The 21,576-nt window shown below is 42.8% G+C and overlaps 3 protein-coding genes across 8 annotated transcripts; 1 reads left to right on the top strand and 2 right to left on the bottom strand.

Annotated features, from left to right (window-relative positions):
* Positions 1-328: 328 nt before the first annotated feature.
* nol9 (nucleolar protein 9) lies at positions 329-5,886 on the bottom strand. Of its 4 annotated transcripts, none has more exons than XM_029156311.3 (13): positions 5,739-5,886; positions 4,061-4,520; positions 3,774-3,984; positions 3,537-3,667; positions 3,297-3,432; positions 3,056-3,152; positions 2,750-2,847; positions 2,154-2,321; positions 1,822-2,074; positions 1,599-1,713; positions 1,215-1,389; positions 898-1,031; positions 329-800 (listed from the first exon to the last, which is right to left on the bottom strand). In XM_029156311.3, exons 2-13 carry the CDS (start codon positions 4,514-4,516, stop codon positions 684-686), a joined length of 2,091 nt encoding a protein of 696 aa, XP_029012144.1. In that variant the 5' UTR covers positions 4,517-4,520; positions 5,739-5,886; the 3' UTR covers positions 329-683. The 4 variants fall into 4 exon arrangements, with proteins under 4 accessions (XP_029012144.1, XP_029012145.1, XP_029012142.1 ...); XM_029156312.3 differs by lacking the exon at positions 5,739-5,886 and adding an exon at positions 5,493-5,606; XM_029156309.3 differs by lacking the exon at positions 5,739-5,886 and adding an exon at positions 5,057-5,461.
* Positions 5,609-10,292, top strand: zbtb48 (zinc finger and BTB domain containing 48). The gene is made up of 11 exons (XM_029156307.3): positions 5,609-5,771; positions 6,400-7,151; positions 7,250-7,587; positions 7,660-7,765; positions 7,857-7,949; positions 8,027-8,113; positions 8,225-8,379; positions 8,454-8,590; positions 8,692-8,856; positions 8,948-9,036; positions 9,227-10,292. The coding sequence occupies exons 1-11, from the start codon at positions 5,759-5,761 to the stop codon at positions 9,617-9,619; spliced, it is 2,328 nt and encodes a 775-aa protein (XP_029012140.1). The 5' UTR covers positions 5,609-5,758; the 3' UTR covers positions 9,620-10,292.
* Positions 10,293-10,376: 84 nt separating this feature from the next.
* On the bottom strand, positions 10,377-18,995 carry klhl21 (kelch-like family member 21). 3 transcript variants are annotated; one of them, XM_029156315.3, is made up of 6 exons: positions 18,836-18,979; positions 16,890-17,057; positions 14,027-15,116; positions 12,760-13,165; positions 12,463-12,535; positions 10,377-12,211 (listed from the first exon to the last, which is right to left on the bottom strand). In XM_029156315.3, exons 3-6 carry the CDS (start codon positions 15,051-15,053, stop codon positions 11,882-11,884), a joined length of 1,836 nt encoding a protein of 611 aa, XP_029012148.1. In that variant the 5' UTR covers positions 15,054-15,116; positions 16,890-17,057; positions 18,836-18,979; the 3' UTR covers positions 10,377-11,881. The 3 variants fall into 3 exon arrangements, with proteins under 3 accessions (XP_029012148.1, XP_029012146.1, XP_029012147.1); XM_029156313.3 differs by lacking the exon at positions 16,890-17,057 and having other exon boundaries at positions 18,836-18,995; XM_029156314.3 differs by lacking the exons at positions 16,890-17,057; positions 18,836-18,979 and adding an exon at positions 15,465-16,232.
* Between the last annotated feature and the right edge of the window lie 2,581 nt (positions 18,996-21,576).

The raw sequence follows: 21,576 nt of genomic DNA, 5'->3' as shown, positions 1-21,576 counted from the left end.
GAAAATTACTAATACTACTACTAATCTACTAGTTTGCTCTGCCAGTGTGTCAGAGGACATGATTTAACATGGCTACTGTATTACCTGAAAAATCCCCCCAAAATCTAAGCTAAAAAGGAGGTTTCACAACCTAATATCCCATTATATGACAGCTAGAGTAAATTTTGAACCTTTACTAATGACACAGATTCTGAATCACAGAACATCACAAATTTTTGTATGTGAAACTTGTTTGCTGCTTTCACTGCCTGGCTAGTATTTACAAGTGTGATTATTTGACCAAAGTATAAGCTGGTGAATAAAACTGTATGTAAAAAAATACAAAGTCTATAGAAAAGTTGTTAGTTTATTACTTGCCATGTTCATGTTTTCAGTGTCACCTACAAATAACAACAGGTTTACCCACTAAGGAATGACACGTTGTCTATGTGACAGTAAACACAAAGGCCTTCACAGTGCCATCAATGATATGTATAGTAGCTAATTGTATGAAGTAGTGAGGATACAAATAAACATAATAACAAGAATGATGCCGTGTATTTCTGTGGGCTGTGTTCGAGGTGTACGTTGTTGAACCGACGTGATTCCTAACCTCTACTCAGTTCGGGACATTCTAAGGCTAAACCTCACTGGTCTGCCCTCGATGTAAAGGGCTATAGGTTGATGTTGTTTAGAGGAAGTTATTACATCCCCACTTGGTTGGGTCTCAACATTCCCTTAAAAGCTCGCAGCTTTCCTGCACCGGTCAGATCAAAACTATAATCAGTGGTGACATATGGCACGTCTCCCTCAAAGCCAGGCTGAAACAGACACAAACAGGTGTAATAAGTCACACTGAAGGAAACCTTTGGACAGATGTAACAGACAAATAAAGATTGACTTGACTTGTCGTCTGACCTGTGCTGTGAGGACACAGAAAGGCAGTGATATGGCTCCTAGCAGGAGACAGTTGACCTTACGTAGAATAGAGGGATCTACGGGTGTCAGCAAGAAGTACAGCCCTCGAGCCATGTCAATACCTCGCAGCACGCCTGGAAACAATATAGGTCATCATGATTAAATTATACTTTACAGTCAGAGGTTTCGCTTCGTTTTCTCTTCCTTTAATTACAGGGTTTACAGCAAACACTGAACAGACACCGGGTGATGTATGACTTTAAGGTGTGCAAAGGTGCCCAACTGACCACTAACACTGACAGTAGCTGAATACTAACCAAAGCCCACACATGGACAGATGGGGGCCTGGGACAGCAGGACTGGACCCCCCCGGCTAGATACTTTTTCTGCTATGCAGCAGAGTCCCACCAGACTGGCATTGGCAGCGAAGAGCGTGTGACTCGGGGCTACGTCACAGTGAATCACACCTAAAGCCACAGCTGTATGCGGCACCTGTGGATACAGAACGGGGATGCGTAGGTGCTAATTAACACAGGTGTTCTGCATATAAAAATAGTTCTGTCATGCCACAATAGAATTTTGAGATGATGTAAAGGCTAATCCCTTGACATCAGGTCTTTTTTAAACATCGGTTTAAGAACAAAAAAATGTTACTGTTATGGTGACGTCACTTCATTAAAAGTACTGTATTTCTCATATACCTGGTATGGGGTAAGGCTGTGTAGAGGTCTAACAGGTCCAATATCAGGGGATTGCAGTTGACTAAGGTAGGCCAGCAATGACAGCTCCCTCTGTTCATTAGAACGCTGATGTTTCCTGTACAAGGTATAACAAGGTAGTATAAGGCACAGATAGCATGAAAAGTGGGTGACTGTGAATTATGAAAGCCTATCGGTGAAACTAAATGACCACAGTGGTACTTACGCTTTTCCTTGGCTTGCCACACCTTTAAAATCTGACTGGACAATTAGGTGGGTGTAGCTTCTGCGGGGACTGTGCGCATCTGAAAACTCGTTTAGAGCGGACTGAGAGGGCGGATGTGTCTGGAAGCCACGTGCTGTCCTCAGAAAATCTGGAGTGAGGGTGGGACACTGGGTGCTGCCACTGTGACCCAGCTGGACAACATGCGAGACTGGGAAGAAGCGAATCATGTCCACAAGCAGCTGCAATCCAAGCCCTGTGGCCAGCAAGCGGGAGAACAGGTTCAGAGAAAGTTTACGAGTACATGTAACATTTGTTGTGTTTTCACTGCTGACCTTTGACCCAGCCCATGGTGTTGATAATGACAGGGGTCTCTCTGCTTTGTGAATGTCTGTGCCACAAGGACTTCAGGGATTCCAGGTAGCGGTCTGGGTCTGACTCACATGATGACTGACCGTAATAGATCATGTGCTCTGGTGTGCACTGGTGTGTAAAAGGAGGGCCTGAAAAACAGATGAAATTAATGTCCTAACCATTCCTCAAATGGTACAGGGAAATATGTATTTACATAAAGATGAGCAATTTAGATAGTATATTTAGCCAAAAATTGAAAGTAAGAGCCACAGGTTTTTATCAGCTTAGCATTAAGTGAATACATGAAATGTGAAAAACTAATGTTTCTGGATGGCTAAAGTATGTCCCTATGTAGAGACAGAAACCTAGTAGTGTGCATGCAAGTAGAATTTTCTCTACAACAAAATACAAAAGAGCATATTTCTCAAATTGTTAAACATTAACACTCATTATTTCTACATGTATGTGTGGATACGCACTAAATTTTAGACAAAGAAAAACAAAACTATGTAACTAAGAACAATTATCCAGCATTGTGTGATTAGTGACGTTATGTGATAAAGAAAAAAAGACCAACCCAGAAGTGGTTCTCTGACCGTTGACAAAGACAGGCAACCAGCAGGAGTGAATTCTGTTTGACCAAGGTCCCCCTCCAAGTAATCTACACTAGTTGTGCTGCAGACATACAAAAAGAAAGAAAAATATATATATATATTTATAAAGTTAATTAAAAAAATTATATTATTATACCTAATAACTATTATATTATTACATATAATAACTGACTTTTGGCTATGTAATAAAACCTGTATAGTAAAACACATGATTTGTTTTTATTTGTCATACAAAGTGATTTATAAAAATAACAATACTGAACACTTACTGATTCAGTAAGGTGTTGATGAGAGTGCGGATAAATGTTGACTTGCCCACATTTTTGGTCCCACACACCAGAATAACTGCACAACCATCCATATCCCCTATGAATGAAAGGCGTGTTAACAAAAGCAAAAGTATTTAGTAAATTAGGACATATCCATAATAAAAGCTTATTGTGCTTGTACACGCTAAAGGAAAAGTCTAACCACATTACAAAAAGTTTCTTGACCTAAAAAAAAACTCACCTCTGCAGGCACTGACAACTGCATTTAGAACATCTCTATAGCTGATGGAGGTTTTCAAGCCCTCGATAGCATTGACCAGTGGAATTATCCCCAAACCATTGAGCGGCGTGTCGAGGATAGCAGAAATTACTTCACTCTACAAACAGTGATGAAGAGCTTCTTGTCAAAAACAGGCATATGTACGAGTTAATCCTGACTCAGGTTCGACTGCAAATGAATTGTTTGTGTTAGTTTACTTGCCGTTGGCGGACTGAACAATGTTTTGAGATTTGTGAAGCTTGACAGAAATCGTGTTAGGGGTGTCTCCATAGGCTCTATAAGAATGATGGAGGAGTTTGACATCACCCTTTTTACCAATTTCTTCCGTGATGCTGCGAAAAGCAGATTGAAAGGGTCATTAGAATATAAAGTCATGCTCTCCCACTAAAACATCCATCTCCAACCATACAAATACTTCACTCTCTTATGTCCACTCACCTGCTGACAAGTACTTTTGGAGGATGGTTCTAGCTTCTGTTCTGTCATCTCTGGTATATTCAGAGTTACCCAGTGCTGTAATTGTCAGTGGACAGTGTGAGGCTGGGGAGAACAGAGGATATGACTGCTGGCCTTCTTCAATGGTGAACCCCATTACCTCTACACGGCCATACAGACAGGTCAAAAAGCACTTCCCACGGAAACACAGGCTCTGCAGGAGAGTCACATATTAGAGAAACTCTACACAAATGTTTTTTTATTCTTCACTAAAGGATCTTGAAGCATACCTGATCTTTCTGCATGACAAGGACAGCGTGGTTGTGCAGAACACCTCTCTCTGCACAGTGATGAAGAGCCTCTTTGTCAAGTCTACCTGGCCGGGCATCCTCCACATCCCTGGAGGTCTCCACACCGTTCCCATGAACGGACTGAAAATATTCATTCCATTCCTGCGAGTCATCAGAGTCTTTGTCCACTGTAAACGCCGAACGACCATTAGCTTGAAATTCAGATGGAGGAGCATTTCTTTTGGAGTCAGAGAGAGACTTGGCTTTTTTCTTCAGTCTCTTGACGGTGGGCTTTTTCTTGACGCAGGCCTGGTGCTCCTGTATGACCCTGGCCATGACCGGTGAAGAAATGAGATCGGAGGAGCTGATGGGAGGCCTCAATCTCTTACCCCTCACATGTTTCCACTTGTCAGATTTTGCTTGGCCTTTTGACTGTTTGGCTTTGCTCACCTTCATAATTCTGTATTGACAAGAGAGAAACATTTATTACTCATTCATCTATTAATATTTCATTATTACCATTACGAAATATCAATAATTACATGGAACTGAATATTTCTAGGATGATAGTTATGGAATTATACTGGCAAAGCGTAGATTTCATTCGATTCTAGCGGGTGAAATTGTCGCAGAGACTAACTCTTCATCTGCGATCATTAAAATGTCCCCTGATCAGCAGACGTAGTTTAGATGAACGCAAAATTGGCGTCAATTTATTCTTCATCAGCTTCTACAACCATATAACATCGCCGTCTGGTTTAAATTCCCATCTTACGACTATTCGTAAGATGGAAACCATGAAAACTAGCTGTTGATTGATGAATAACGTAAAATATAACGGCAACTGTATTTTTATGCATCTGCTGTTGTCTGACAGACAATTGACAGCAAATATAATGTACGGTTTCTTAAGCTAGCAACGATAGGATAGGAAACAACTTCACTGATTTTTCCGATACATTATCAACAGTTACGCCGACTAACACATAAACTCACATTTAAAGACGAATCCGCTGTCAGGCAACAAAACAACATCAATTTCAAACTTAGGTTATCTGGATGAGAAGCCTTTATGACACCAGTGTTAGCTAACCAACATTAGTAGGCTAACTATGTAAAATAGAGGAAACCTACCCCCCAAAAAACACTAAGCTGTAGAGCTCAGCTTTAACAAATTTAAGTGAAAGCGCATAAAATTTAAAAATATATAATTTTGGAAAATCGGCCTGCTGTAAATGCAGCGGCGTTTACAAGATAGCTTAGCAAATCTACATGTGTGAGGTACAAACAAACGCTGTGTTGAGATGGTCGACTACGTTTTTGCCCGGAGTTTTAGTATTTAAAACAATGTGGTAATAGAAAACGTAATCCTTCTATACGTTGCCCGCATTAAAACTAAACATGTGCAAGACTATTTATTCACAAATAATACATTTGTATTCTTTAAATGTTGTCGCTAAAAAAAGTTGGCTTAATTGTGGACAACGTAATTCTTTTCCGGAGTTCGGTCGCATAAACAGCGTCACATCCTCTTCCTCGTGCACTTTTTAGGGGCCTACAAGAAAAGAAAACAAGGTGCTTGTAGCTAGTCGTAGTTATTTAATAAACTGTCTACATAACACACACCGCGGGAGCAGCTTTTCAAGAAACGAGCGTTAATAACCCGTATTCAACGTACGTGGTAATGTGAGTCTCCAAATGCAGCTGTCAGGTGAGTGCCACAGTAAGGGAGCGTCCTAAAATATGTGCTACAAGATAAACGTCTATGTCGTCTTTTATACACTAAACGAAATTCTCTCGAAAGACCTCGAATAAAGGTTCTTGCCTCCTGAAGATAGTAATATTTCTAATAATCTTTTATTGCTCTTCTATGGACATTTGTCTGTCAGGAAACCTTTCTGCACTATAAAAGGCGGAAACTATTTTTTAGCTATTTGTTTTAGTGTAAAACATAAACACACAAGATCGTATTGTGTCTAGACTCTTTAAAATGCTACATACTTGTAAGATACATTTGAGTAATTACCTTGGTTAGAGAATGGCAACTTGTTAAATTGCAACCACTGTATTATAATGTACCATGTCAGATTATTGCAAGTAACTGACTACGTCGGTGTCTGTTACTTTTAAATTTGTCATGCAGTTTAATACAGTTTTAAAATAATTCGAGCTGTAAAAGCAGAACAATAAAATAGTTTTCAAAGCAGTGTCAATGAGGTTGATATTTACTTCAAATGACATCGGCATTTTGTGGATGAACCCACTACAGTTTGATTTTGATCCTGCGTTTACAGATATTTGGAATAATGATGTTAATAATGAGTTTTCTTACCAAGCAGCAGTGGACAGTAGAGCTGGAGAGATGCCTGCACTGGAGAGCACACATGCACAGCGTGTCCTGTCCTCCCTCAACCAGCAGAGGGCAGTGGGGAGGTTTTGTGATGCAGTGTTAAATGTGGGAGACGGGATGGTCTACCTGGCCCATCGCAGCATCCTCGCATGTTTCAGTGAACTCTTACAACAGCCCGGCGTGCCCGCTGTGCCGTGCATGGAGGTTTGCCTGCAGGAGTGCCCCAAAGAAGGCCTGGAGCTGCTCCTGAACTTCATCTACACTGGAGAGCTGGAGTTAAACTGCGACAACCTGGACAAGGTGCAGCATGCAGCGACCAGCCTGTGTATACCAGAAGCGCTTGCACTCTGTCAGCGCTTCAAGGAGACCTCTGTGGATCCCGGGCCTGTCAAACGTAAAAGAGGCAGACCTCGAAAGACTGCACCTGAGACAAGCCTGCATTGTCCAGTCAAAGAAGAAAACACGCTGCCGGTGTTAAAAGACGAGTTCAACTTCGATAGTGCCACAGGAAGTTTAAGCTTGGCCCCCACTGCTACCAGTACCAATACCAGTACTACTACTACACGTTCTGGTCGTGTGGTGAAGGGCCCCAGGCGACTGGTGACTGATGAGAGCCTCATCAGTGATCTTACAGCCACTGACACAAACAGTAGGAGGGTCATTGACATCTCTGTGGAGAAAGACAATAGCGATGCTGTTGTGCACAGTCTGACCCTAGATGAGCCACCTGGTGAAAGAAAGGTACAAAGCATGATCGTAATAAAGTATTGCACCAACCAAGCATGATTTTAAAGATGATTATGGTGTTTAGAATGATTATTTTCTCACATTACTTTCAGATAACTGAACTGCATATCGACATAAATGACAATGCTGGTAGCCAGGTAATCGAAGAACCAGAAGAAGAAGAAGAAGATGATGATGATGATGATGAAGACAATGATGTGGGGAACTTTGAGACCATCACCGAAGGCTCAGATGATGAGTATGTGCCTGTTGATGAGTCCAGTCCCTCAGCCCTGTCCACGTCGACAGCAAGAAAACGCAAGTTCCAGAGTAAAATGGACAAAAATGAGACTGACCCCGCTGTGGACAAAGACTCCAAGAAGGCCTGTGTCCAGTGTCCCATCTGTGACAAAAGCTTTAAGAGCAAATATTACCTCAAAGTCCACAACAGGTACACAGTTTCTGTAGGTTACTTTTGAAATTACTATTAAACCAATAGCTGCTAATAGTTTTTTTCATATAGGCGACACACGGGAGAGAGACCCTTTGGTTGTCACAAATGTGGGAAGAAGTACTTCAGGAAGGAGAACCTTTTAATACATGAGATCAGAGACTGTGCCAAGGTGCAAGTAAGTAAAAAAGAAAACAATGAACAAATCAGTCAAATTAAGCCCCAGGATGCTCAACTCAAGTATGTTGTCCTATTATGCGCTATTCCAGATCTTCAGCTGCCCAACGTGCTCTTCCACTTTTAGTGGAAAAGAAGAACTGCGCTTGCACATCGTCTCCCACACGGGGGAAATGCCTCACAAGGTGCTGCTGTCATCGCCCCAACGTACTGTGGATGACATTAAAATCCAGCTTAATTAACGTGGCGTCATTTTTTTCAGTGTTCAACCTGTACAGAACAGTTCATGCACAAAAAGAACTTGACTCTTCACATGATGAAGGTCCATGGTTATCCCAAACCGCACGCAGTGAGTATTACTAGAACTCTGTGACACCCGCTGTGCAGTAAATAATGCAGACATGTTTTTCACTGATAGTCACATTAGAATTGAAATATATAATAGTGTCTTGTTTTGTAGTGTCCTCAGTGTCCCAAAACCTTCTTAACTCGGACAGAGCTGGGAGTGCACGAAGCGGCCAAACACCGCGGTGAAAAGCCCTTTGTTTGCGAGGAGTGTGGTCATCGAGCATCTAGTCGGAACGGTCTGCAGATGCACATCAAGGCCATTCACAGGTAGCAGAACATTAAAATGATAATAATATACTCATGATGTTTGTGTCTGAGCCCTTTCTTGTTCTGCCCCACAGGAACGAGAGACCTTTCGTCTGTAACTCTTGTGGTCATGCATTCTCCCAGAAGAACAACCTCAACATGCATCTGCGCATTCACAGTGGGGAGAAGCCATACCAGTGTCACCTGTGTGGCAAAACCTTCAGGACCCAAGGTCAGTGATATAAACATACGATTCCCATTATATAAAAGTGTGTGGATGTGAAATAGATACGATGGCTTTAAAACTGCGCCATCTGCTACTTTCGCTCCCAGCCAGCCTAGATAAACACCATCGAACTCACACTGGTGAGCGTCCCTTTAGCTGTGACGTCTGCGAGCAGCGTTTCACAGAGAAAGGAGCCCTCGTTCGTCACAAGGCCAGCAAGCACGAGGAGGGCCGTCCCCACTGTTGTCACATATGTAATAAAACCTTCAAAGGTGAGATACATCGAGCCGATTACATGTCAGTCAACGTGTTGTTTTCACCTGATCGCTCACAGATTGTCTTTGTGCTTTATGTTGTCACCAGCGAGGGAGCAACTTCGGGTTCACCTGCGTCGCCACAAAGGCATGAGGAAGTTTGAGTGTATAGACTGTGGCTACAAGTTCACGCGACAAGTAAGTACAGCTGCCTTTCATTCAACATTAAGTGTGTCTTCCAGTACTTTTCTCTTAGTAATCAGTGCCGGTCACTGTATGGTTTCCCAAACCTTTTGGTAAAGTCTTCAAAATCTGTTTTACCTGTGTTTCAGCACAGTGTGAGCTGTTCTATTACTTGATATATGACTTGTGAACATTTACCTTCCAGGCACATCTACGGCGACACATTCAAATCCACAAACGCACCGAGAACTATAATCCCCGGCAAAGAAAGCTGAGGAACGTGATAGTGCAGGAATCAGATGGAAACTCTGTTGAGAAAGCAGGCAAATCAGACGAAGCCCCACCTGTACCTGAAGAGACCGATTACACCACAGACACCAGTAACGCCCAAGAACCCAACCCAAAGCCTGACTCCATCACTGCTCCGCGTTCTAGCTGCATGATGGGGGCGATGACCGAGTCGAGCGACGGCACAATGGAGGAGGCGATGTCCAACGAGAACCTGGGGCAGGTCCAAGCAGTGGAGAGCTTCTCTGTGCCCGAGGTCCTGCAGCAAACACAGCTGGTAGCGGAGACGTACAGTACGAATCCACCATAGATATGGGGGGATAGTTGGAAGATGTCGAAGGGGTAAGACATAAGGTTTAAAATAGCTGATACTGACTATGAATAAAGGCTACTGTTAATATTATTCTTGTACATGCAAAGAATAAGAAACTACACCAACGTAGGACCACCAAAGCTTTCAGTTGTTTAAACACATGTGGGCTGCATGCTTATGGACTTAGCTTGAATGTTTGGGCTTGATTTATTTCACCTGTTTCCGATCATATGAACTCAATTTGAACTCAGTATTAAATTAACTCCTCCTTAGAATTTTGTCTTGTTTGGGTTTGTTAACCCACACAGGTCGATTCCTGGGGGGACTGGGTGCCTTTCTGTGTGCATGGGTTCTCTCCGGCTTCCTCCTACCATCCAAAAACATGCCAAGTTCATTGGTCACTCTAAACTGCCCGTAGGTCTGAGCATGTGTGTCTGTCTGTGCGTTGCCCTGCGATGGACTGTGGACCTGTCCAGGGTGTACCCCGCCTCTCGCCCATAGATAGCTGGTGTGCCTCCAGCCCCCCCACGATCCCACATATGGGAGAAAATGGATGGATGGATGGATGGAACTCAACCCTAAAGACTAGAAACCATAAAACAGTGTTGCTGTCATAACGATGTGAGGCTTTCCTGCTGTTTGTAACACTTAAATAAATATATAATACGAAGTGGTTGGTAAAGTACTGTACGTTGCTGTTGTTACCAAAGGGAACAAAAAGGTGTCTTATGTGGAACACTACACAGGTTCATGATCTTGTTAAAATATACAACTTTATTAGTGAATGTATTAGCTAATAATAATAAAAGAATATAATGCATTAATCTGTTCAAACTAACTCAGTTTATAACGTTCCAACAGCTCCTCAAATGGACAACAGCAAAATAAACTTAGACCTGCCTGCAGTTGAATTTATCACTCTGTAAACTTTACACAGTACATACGAGTTCAGAATATCGTGTCTTTACAAAAAACGATTCCACCTCACAAACATGAAAGAAAACTGTGCATTAACAAAACCATACAAACACTACTTCATTTAAAGCAAAACTGATTTGACATGAGATTCTTTTGCACTTCCAGTTGAGGGCCGATGTTGCACAAACATTAAATGTTACAGCTTTGGTTGTGACTGCAGCGGCATCTTAAGCAACCACAGCACAGAAAACCAGATCCAGAAACACAAATGTCAAAGAAAATGCTTCATGCACATTTCACTGACTGTTAGAAAGGTGGTGTAACAACCAGGTACAGTCAACATCACATGCAACCATAAGGCAAGGAGTATCACAACCCCTCCTACTAAGAGATGTGTAGAGTCCTAATATCAACTTTTGATTGTCTTTGGAATGTAAACAAATTATTGTTATTTTCCACTAAATTGTTGAATACTCACTGATGTAGCATCCATTCCTATAGCTATGTCAGACATCAGGCTGCCTGGGATCCTTTATAAAGAATCATATGAATACAGCAGAACCACAGCTGAAGCATCTATTTTATTGCGCACTTGTCTTGTTTGTTAACCACATACAGTATCAGCAACCCACAGCTACACCACTGCTAACAGAGATACTGGTACCCCTGGGATTATTGGGGAGTGCCCCAGCTGAACCAGCTGTGTATTTCACCACAGCTGGGACAATTGATTAGGGGAATTAAATTTTCATCTTGTAAAGTGTACAAGAACTTTGTCATATTATTTGCCATCCAGTCTCAGAGCACTAATGCACCATTTACAGCTGGATGGACCATGATTGAGCTGATCAGGAACCGGAAAGATCAGATTCACAATAGGGCTGTATCTACAAATATAGATTAGCAGAACCATATCACACTAACAAATGAAATATGTTGAACAAAAGTGACACTGATAGAACACACTAAACTAAAACTAATATTTATTTTCAAAAGTTAAATTATCTGAAATCAAATTACTGATTTCTTTTAGTAAAATGACTGAAATGATGAATAGGAGAGGTCAACATCCCCATCTCAAGTAACACACGGCAACTTCCCTGAGCTTTTCTACTAGAACCATCCCACAGTGTCCCATTAAAGCTGATCATTCATCAACTCAACAGACTTGAGTGAGTCTCTGCTGTGACGATGACGAGTTCTACGAGGAGGACTACACGGTAAGACGTCTGCTCTGCTGCGACAGCTCTAACGATGAGGCAAACAAAGAGTCCACTGCTGATCGCACAACCAGTGGGCGCAGACCACACATGCATGGTACCAGAATCGCCGGGTCAAAAGTCAGTGCGCTGGGTTGACGTCCTGGTTCTGGTTGAGATTGTTGTTGAGATTGTGGAGCGCTTGATGGCGATGGTGGCGATGCAGGTGAATGGCGTTGGACTCGGGCACGCTGGTCGGCTCAAACGAGCTGGAAACCAGAGGCATGAACTGACGGAATATGCTAACGCTGCCGTGCCAGAAGGTTGGCTGAGGCAGCCGTCCAGCGAGAGACCACGAGCGTGTGGTCGGGTCATAGGCCTCTACCACATCCGATAGCTCAAACGTGTTATCGTAACCACCGGAGACGTATAATTTACCGCCCAGGACTGCCACGCTGCCACCGACATGGACCTGGATAGAAAAAACAAACAAAAAAAAACCACAAATTAAAAGATCAATTAACAAAAAAATGTGCTTAAACGAAATGTATCTCTAAAGACTCCACATTCTACCTCTGCACACCTGGACCAGGGATCATGTTTTTGGTACTATTATTCAGCATTTACCTTAGGACTTACATGAATGGGGCTGACATTGCTATTTATGATGGCGTTACAGAGACGGTTTCCCATCAACCAAGCTGAGAGATATGAAATACAAACCTGGGTCATTGGACTAATTTTGTCCCATTCGTTCTTTAGAGGATTGTAAACATCGACCTCAGCGGAGTCATCCCTACAAATAGAAGCACAGTCAAAGTCAAGGCACTGCCAAGAAAATCATTGCTTAACATGTATTCACGGCCTCGTCAGTTCCTGCTGCATCAGTCACTGATTACCAAACGCCTATTTCTGACCTTTAATGTAATCAATTGTTTAAACAGTTTAGTCTATGTAAAGTAGATAATTAAAAGAAATATATATGATGGATACGTAGTGTAAGAAATGTTCTTTGTCTACCTGATAAAGTAAATGAGGCCGTTGAGGGTGACCGTTTTGGGTGTGAAGGACCATGGGGGCAGCTGTCCACAGTTGACCATTGACCAGCGGTTGGAGTCTGCATCGTAGCTCTGAATGGCCATGGTGTCCTCTCCAGTCAGGCAGCCTATAGCGTAGAGGCGTCCGCTGCACGTGGTGGTGGAGCAGTTGTCCATGGGGTGCAGCATGGCTGGTAAGGCTTCCCAGCAGTCCACAGCGTGGTCGTAGCGCTCTGTGCTGTCGGACGCCACCACGTAGAGCTGGCCTTTCAGCACGCAGGAGCTGTGGTACTCGCGGGCCTTTAACATAGGCGACGCCTCCGTCCACTCGTTGACGCTGGACTTGTAGCGCCACACGCCGTCGTAGAGGCGAGAGCCATCAGAGCCACCTAACGCACACAGTCATGTGGTAACAGACATTATGAATGAAAGATTTACAGTGTTTCCAGACTCTTTTTTTTCCCTGAGGATACTGAAAAGAAGAACCACCTGTCTTCAGACTTTTAGGTGAACCTTTACCACCATGAAATAGAGAACATCCTCACCAGCTGTGTCCATCGGACAGACTCTCCCCACAGCCGTTACGTTACTGAACTTCTAACTCAATATTCCATTGAATATTAGGGCCATAGTAGTTCCCATAAACAACAATAATAATTGTCAATAATACTGTAATCTTGTCATAATGACATGAACCTAATATAAACCTATTTAATAAACCTATTTCAATATTAAACTTTACTTCAAATCCAAATAAAATTCCTGCATCCCATTTGAAATGTAATGTAATGATGATATAAAGTTTAAATAAAACCTAATTCTCAACATGACCCAATCTAACAGTGCTGTCACTGTCGTCAGGACAGTGAGTAAACACTTCTAATTTTACATCAGGATGATTTCTCAGGGCACGCCTTTTTTCTTCAGGACCGGACGGACCCCGCGGTGAAGACGGCGATGACAACACGGTTGCTCTCCTGGCAGCACACCATGTCTCCTTGCCCCGTTCACACACAGCCACCGGCCAGGGAGCCTTCAGTTTATTTATAAGCACTGGTAAATGGCCATTTCATAAGCTGAAGGAGCAGGAATGGAAGTGTACTGACTGGAGCGTTCACTAATATACACAGCAACTGTTACCACTGCAGCCGGACTTTCAATATGGAGGAGAAACATGTGGAATCATTTACATATTTTACAACCTTCTGCTCCGATACTGTCTGCGTGTAGAAAGGTGCTAAATTTCTTACCTGTCACATACATATCGTTTCCGAGCGCAGCGATGCTGTAGCCACCTCCCAGGTGGTCAGGGAACTCTGCCAGGTAGCGCCACTGTCCAGTCTGGGGGTTGTAACAGTCTACCGTGACCAGCTCATCACAGTCCTGGTCACACCCCCCCACCACCACCAGGATTTCTGCCAACCCCGTGGACGGCCGCGGGCGCATGCGGTGGCACGGCCTGTCATGGCGGTCGTACTCGCACGACTGGAAGCTACGGGCTTCATTGACCATGCGGAGGCAGGTGGGCGAAAGATAGACAAGCGGGTCGCTTTCCACGTGAGCCAAGAGGAAGAACCGTCTGACGAAGGGGAGCCGAACCTGCTGGAGCAGCTCAGGCCAGTAATGCAGTCGCCGCTGGAGATCCGCCTTCACCCAGCGCACCGCAATTTGGTAGACTGTCTCCTCCTTGTCCACGCAAAGCTCATTGTCCGACACGAACTCAAGCAGGCGCTTCCACGGCAACCGCTCAAAGTCCGTCCCTTTAGCCAACTCCATGATGTTTTTAAGAACGAAGCGACGGGCGCTGGTCGCCAGCTCTCTGCAAGCGTAGGCCTCCGCAAAGTCCTGGATCTCCAAGCAGTTCGACACATCCAGACGCTGCTCTAGAAAAGCACAACAGGCCTCCTTGACTGAGGGGAACTGAAACAGGTCCGCCGTCTTAAGCAGCAGATCCACGTTGTCCTGAGTCACGGTGACTCGGCCTGTGTAGCAGAAGTCCACCAGCAGACCTAAAAGCTCCGCCGACACTTCATGTAGGACCACCCGGTCCATAGCGCTCTCCCTCAGCGTTCCGGCGAACATGGCTCGGAAGTAGGTGCTGGCAGCGGCCAACACTGTGCGATGGCAGTGGAACTCCCGCCCTTCAGCGCACAAAGTCACATCGAAGAACTTCCTTTCGGCGCGGAGTTCGTGGATGCCGCGCAGCAGGTTGAAGGCGTGAGCGGTGTCGAAAAAAGGCAGGGTGGAGGGTTGTGTCTGCAACACTGGCTTTTCCATCGCGTCTCTCTCTGGGTGTCTCAAACTCAGGTACAGTGGTTGTTCTCAGAATGGAGTTTTCATCTAAAAAATGAACATCAGACACAAGAAAGATCAAAACAAGAAACACTCCACAGAGGCAATTAGCTTCTGTCAGCTCTAGATACGTACAAAAAAAATCATCATTTACAAACTTCCACATTTCACCGATTCAGTAAGTAGTATACAGTATTCAGTAAGTGGTCTACGGTATTCAGTAAGTGGTCTACGGTATTCAGTAAGTAGTATACGGTATTCAGTAAGTAGTATACAGTATTCAGTAAGTAGTATACAGTATTCAGTAAGTAGTATACTTTAAGTAATTAAACTGCAAGAGGTCCAGGCAATTTAAAAAGATCCACCAACACAAATGTGGGAGTTTCTGTACCCTACCTGACGAGTCCGTCACAGTGTACAACAGTCTAGAAAATGCGACGGCACAGATCTGTCGAACGTACCCTGATCCTTAGCTACGTTTAAGAAAGAGAGCTCTGTGGCGCTCTGGGGCTATTAATACACCAGCAGTGTCCATTTCCAGGGAGGGGCAGGGGTGTCAGGGAGAACACCTAGCGTGCCACGGGCTGAGGCCGTGGGAGGATATTAAGCTCCCCCCGAAATGGTATGTCTTTGCAACCAGTCACTGTGAGTAAGTAGCATTTCACAGAACCAGCAGAGCCTGGGCCTCCTCACACTGACCACTGCAGACTGCAGGAAGACATGCTGCTCACTGCAGACATACAGCCTCTGCGTCAGACACTACTGGTCCAGAGCAGGCACTTGGAACGGGAAATGTTATGAATATCATGGAAATCATAAGATCATACGGTGTTGAGTGCTGTAGGAATGTAATGGGTCAATACAACAAGGACAAAACCAAATCAGATGTGTGCAAAGACACTGATGGTTCCCAGAGGATACATTTCATTATTTTAGGCAACCCACCTAATGGTTGCGTAACCATTCATCCTGAGATGAAGTTTCAAATAATGTGTTTTCTTTTCTTCTAAAACTATAAGAAGTTAACATTTTATGCACCAGAAAGCAATGGTTTATGTAATAAAACCCAAGACTGGGTGTTTTTTAGGCATCTGGTAAGGGTGTAAGAATTTATAAAAAAAAAAAATAAATCTATATTTAAACATCAGTTCTAGAGATATTTTTATTATATGAAGGAGATTTTTTTTTTTTTTAGAATAAGAACGGTCAAAACACATTAAGCGGTTTCTAAACGTCTGCACTAGCTTTTAAACACCGGCTCTTATGAAGTCAGTAGAGCTGAGCCGAGACCTATCCAACACTGCAGTCAATATTTGGGGATGATCTCAGAATACACAGGTGTCGCCTTACAGAGATTTGTTTAAAGGTTGTAATAAGTCCTTGGTTCTGAAGCCAAAACGACTTAGACTACATTCCACACTGGAGTTCAACAATGCCGCAGACCACATAGCTCTTTGAGGAATCAAAACTGCTCCACCAAGAGCAGACAAGGCCTCAAATCCCAGACCTACGCTGAAACAAAACCTTCCTAACTTCAATGGAAGGGAAAATCTTTGTCAGAGTAAATAACATTTCCTTACATAGAAATCATGAGTCTTCCTTTAACTACGTTGTGGATGTGATTTATTTCTACCACTTCTTCCTCCTGCAAAAGCCGACAATGTGGCTTCGTTCAGCTACATCTGTTTCATATCTTCGTGTTTGGGCTGATGATGTTTTACTGCGAACGGAGCCATATTCCCTCACAAACCTCCCACACATGGCCAAGCTCGACGCTCCAACGAGACGGGGTGTTTCGCAATTTAAATTCGACGTGCTTACCGAGCGGCTCCAGGAATAGCAGACAGAAATGTACACTCTCCAAGGCGAGACGCAGGGACTGGTGGAGGTGTGGAAACGGCCCCGCTGCTGTGGCCGAGGAGCACAGACAGAGCGGTGTAGCAGCCAGCGTATGAATACAAACCACCACCTCGGCTTCAGAGCACGGCTCTATGGGCGAAAGGGGCTTTGCTGTGATCATAACAGTCTCAAGTTATATTCAGTAAAGAAGCACTCAGACAGCGACGGAAGATGTCTAGAACACCCTGCTTCCAACTGTAACCACATACGTTGCAGCATCATGAATAAGATTGTTACAAAAAAAAAAAAAAAAACACCACTAAAAACAGTCAGTGTGTTTAATTTAAGCTGTAGAAACTCAACCTCATGGCATTTTTCATCTCACATAGAAGCATAAAGAACATAGAGAACAAGGTTTAAAAAAAAAAAAAAAAAAACTATTGCAAACTTCATAACTTTTTTTAGACCTAAAAAAAGTTTCCTTTCGCCCTGCCCTGACTCATGGGCCATTTTTACTCACGTTTGAATTCACTATGACAGAGGCGAGCACCACCTTGATGGTGAACAGGTAGATTGTCCTGTTGATGCTGGTGCCTCACTTTGCACAATGTTCAGACTCAATGATGGTTCTCTTGTATAACTCAGTATAACTCAGAGAGCAGGGTCTAAAGCAGAGGCCCAAACAATTTAGTCCAACAATTTAAGTGACGTGGGTCTTGTTGGATTTTCTATTTAGTTGTGTAAGGTCTTAATAGGATGATCAGTGCGTCATCCATCTCTTGGTGTCTAAGCAAATGCTGCCCATTACCAGCATGAGATTAGCACCAAAAACTATTTACATGCGTGCTTTTTTTGCATATCTGTCACCTTAACATCAACAGTACAGTATGAAACGTACACAATATATTTCAGTCTGCAGAAGGTCGACGTGGTGATTCGTTTTGATCCACACACAGCCCAGGTTTTGACAGACCACCGGCCGTGCTCAAACAGCTGCTCCCTCCTTTTTGCTCCACGCTGCGGAGGCCGAAGCACGAGTGGAGCGACGCAAACCCCCCGATTCAACGCAGCTGAACATCGTTTGGCCATAAAAAGGCAGCCTCACACTCCATTCAGGCTGCATGAGGCTGGCAGCTAACAGCACCCAGCTCCGAGTACAGCGTGAATGTATATATGAACATAAGCTTTAAGCTGAAACCTTAACATCTAGTTTCATTCTAGATGAATACATTCATTGTATGGCTGTTTGGGGAAATTAATTGTTAATTATGTTAGGAATCAGTTTTAGTAAAAGTAGTAAGTAAGTAAAGTGCTCCTTTATCCAATGCATTCCAATAATTTCTGCCACAAGTTATGATTTTGCAGCCAAACGGTGTTTCACGTTCCCCGATGTGTTAATATTATGTGCAACAACCCTCTGGTTCAAAGACATCTTCTATTCCCGTTTTAAGTTGGTCGAGCAGTTGGCGCAGCAGTAGGACAGCATAGCTTTTCCAAACGAACGCAGATTCAACAGACGTGCAAATTAGTCGCTGACGCTATCGGGAGTGCATTTAAAATATGTAATTTGCTTTTAAATCAGCTTGTTTTGTAAAAACGAGGAAACGTGGCTTTGTATGACCAAACCGAAGTTTTCCCTAATTTTCCCCTCAACTGTCGAATCGGAGGCTGGAATCAGACGCTGACTTCAAGCTCCATACCTTTACGTCGTCTATCTTAGCACACGGCGTACATCCTTTAATAATGTGTAGCAATAGTCACGTGTCGCGTATACGATGAGCGCTAACCACGAACGTTAAAACAGATGCTTCTATGTGCGAAGCTCGTAACATCATTTTCCTACAGGACGACGTCGGCGCAATCTGCTCTACGTTTGGGAAAAAAAACGTCGATCGTGAAAACAACTTAATTTAGTTAAATCCACTTACCGGTGTTCTTATCCGCCCAATCCCAATAGAGTGACACTGTAGTAAGTATTTATGCAGCACAATTCCAGCTGAACTGTAAATTGGACGCTTCAGACCCCTGTGGCCTCCTCTGCGCCATGATACCTTGCACTGTGACGAATGTTGCTTTCACGATCTGTCCGAAATATCTAGATCACTATAACGCCTAAACCTGAAGACCATAGTTCAGGTTCAGAAAGGAAACGGTACATAAGAGTTATTAGGTTTAGGTAGACGTTACTATGTTTTACTACAATATGTGTGATGAATTATTGCTAAATTAATAAATTCGTACTGTGTCCATGTCAGAACAAAAGTACAGTAAAACTCCTGTTCATGTGCGTGGTTGCAAGCAAACGCTCAAGAGGACTGTGAACGCAACAACTGAAAAAAATAGCCAAAGGAAAGACTCCTGCTAATTGTGGGGAATAGAACTACATGCAATTACAATAAATAATAACTACTGTACGTCTTTCAGGAGGCTGGTAGTAGTCTAGCTACAATCATTTTACATTAGTTATTTTATATCAATTTACAGTTAGCCGTCACTCAACACAACAGTATTGCTCGTACATACTGTTTTAAAAGCCTTTACTGGCATGTGGCATTGTGAGTAAAAAATCCCAGGATGATTTATATTTAAGTGAAAAAAAGAATGTAATGCAGAAAAGATCTGAAATTTGTGAAATAAATAATAATAAGCATTACAGGAATGAAGGAACGTAATTTTTATTTCATCCAGAACTTGGGCAACAGGTGTGTTCTAGTCTGACAACACAACACTGTTGACTGCATTGTGACATTAAATTATTATTTCTTTATTCGTACATTAGGTGTTCCTATTTGCCCTTTATCCAGCAGAACGCGTGGGGAATATCTAGCAAGGCTTCGACATTGTTAAATTCACAAAACTGTTTCAAATGCATTCCATAGAGGACACGTGTACATCCATCTGTACCTCTGCTCCTCATCCCTCACAGGGGGTTAAGTAGAGAAGAAAGAGATGATGGCCATGAATTCAAAATAAGATGAACACCGTTTGCAGTGCAAATAAAGGTAACCTGCTGTTGAACTTTCTCTGGCCTCATTGTGTCCCTCAGGCTGTAGATGTGGAAACTGCTATTAGACATTTTCCAATAAGGTCACAGTGACATTGTTCACATTAGGAGTTGATAAATGGCCTCTTAAGAGCTAATTCTAATACTTTATCACATTTGACTTGAATCATCATCTTGCTTATGAGGAAGCTATAATAAATAATAAATATTGTCTAAAACACACAGACTGACATGAGCTACACAAACATTTGGCAAAAAAACCCTGTAAAGTCTCGAGGGAAAGTCTGGGTATTAAGGTAATTATGTGACCCGAGGAATAGAGCAGTTCTTCATGATCACCAAAGGTTGAACTCCTTGCCTCTCTAGGCCATGTGAACATGTCCTTGAACCTTGAACAGGAAACTGGTCCTGAAGATGCCATCATACATTAGAAGCTGTCTGTGAACCAGTGCAAATTCTGTTTTACGCATAAATGTTGTTCTTAGTGCATATTTAAAGGTGCATGTGTGTGGCTCTGTGATGGACTGGCGACCTGTACGAGGACACAATGTTCAGAAAATGAGTGAGCGGGCTAAAAATAAATAAATACTATTAACACATGAACCTATTGAGTCACTAGATGGAGACATGTCACAGGTTTTGGGCTATAGCCACATTTAGCCACACATTTACACCAACAGTGCTCAAGACAATAATAATATCTCTAATTTAAAATTGAAAACATCATCGCATGATCCCAGTATTCCAATGCTTCGAGAGCTCCCTTTTTAAATTAGCTGGTCTCCAAGGCGTCCCTCTAAAATAATACATTTTGGAGTTCATGAGTCAGCGGTAAGTCAGTGACACAGTGTCTATACATCATTGTTAGGCTACAAACATATTTTTATTACATTTTCTAATATTTCCTGACTGGAATTCATTTCTCAATTTTTAATTTATGTTTTTGTAGTTTGAAGTTTTTTTTTTAAGCCTTTATGAAAGGTTTTGTGAGATGGAATTAAGTCCTTACTTTGTTCCAACTGCTTTAATCTCTAGCACCCAAGGTATCTTTTTTGGATTGGGATTTAATCTAATGCACATCTGTAATTATAAAAGATCACAAGACAGTTACATTGTCAAAGATGTTGTTAGGCTCCATCAAAATAAAGGCCCAGTGTCATTTTGTCCAAGTCCTCTTGATAACCAAATCTAATATGTGTGATGTGTGATCACAGTAACATAGCTGAGTCAGCCCCTGACTGTCAAGGCGATTTATAAATTCCATAACTTTAATGTCAGCATACGCCTAACCCTAACCCAGCTGGTTTGACAGCCAGCCTCCATCATTTCCATGGCGTCAAGGAGTGAGGGACCTGCTGTGTCAGTTAGTGATGCATAATAATGCCTTCAGTGCCAGTACTCAGACGCCAGATGAGAAGCATCTTCGTGTGATGCTGTGGGATGACAGTGTTTTGGCCACAGTACAGTGTGTTACAATGTTCTCCTGTTCTGCTCACGGACATTGCAATAGTTTATTTATGCAAAATAATGTTTGTTTACAACACATAATATGTTTGCATTAGTTATAATTCAAATATATATAGCATCTTATTAACACTGAGGCGTTTTTACTACTTTGTTCTGTGTTCTAATACACAGTGGAAAGAAGAAAGCAAATGAACTAAA

The sequence above is a fragment of the Betta splendens genome, chromosome 7, assembly GCF_900634795.4.
Source record: "Betta splendens chromosome 7, fBetSpl5.4, whole genome shotgun sequence".
In the NCBI taxonomy this organism is placed as follows: Eukaryota; Metazoa; Chordata; class Actinopteri; order Anabantiformes; family Osphronemidae; genus Betta; species Betta splendens.
Note: the sequence above shows the minus strand (reverse complement) of the source record. Positions and strands in the feature narration are given on the sequence as shown.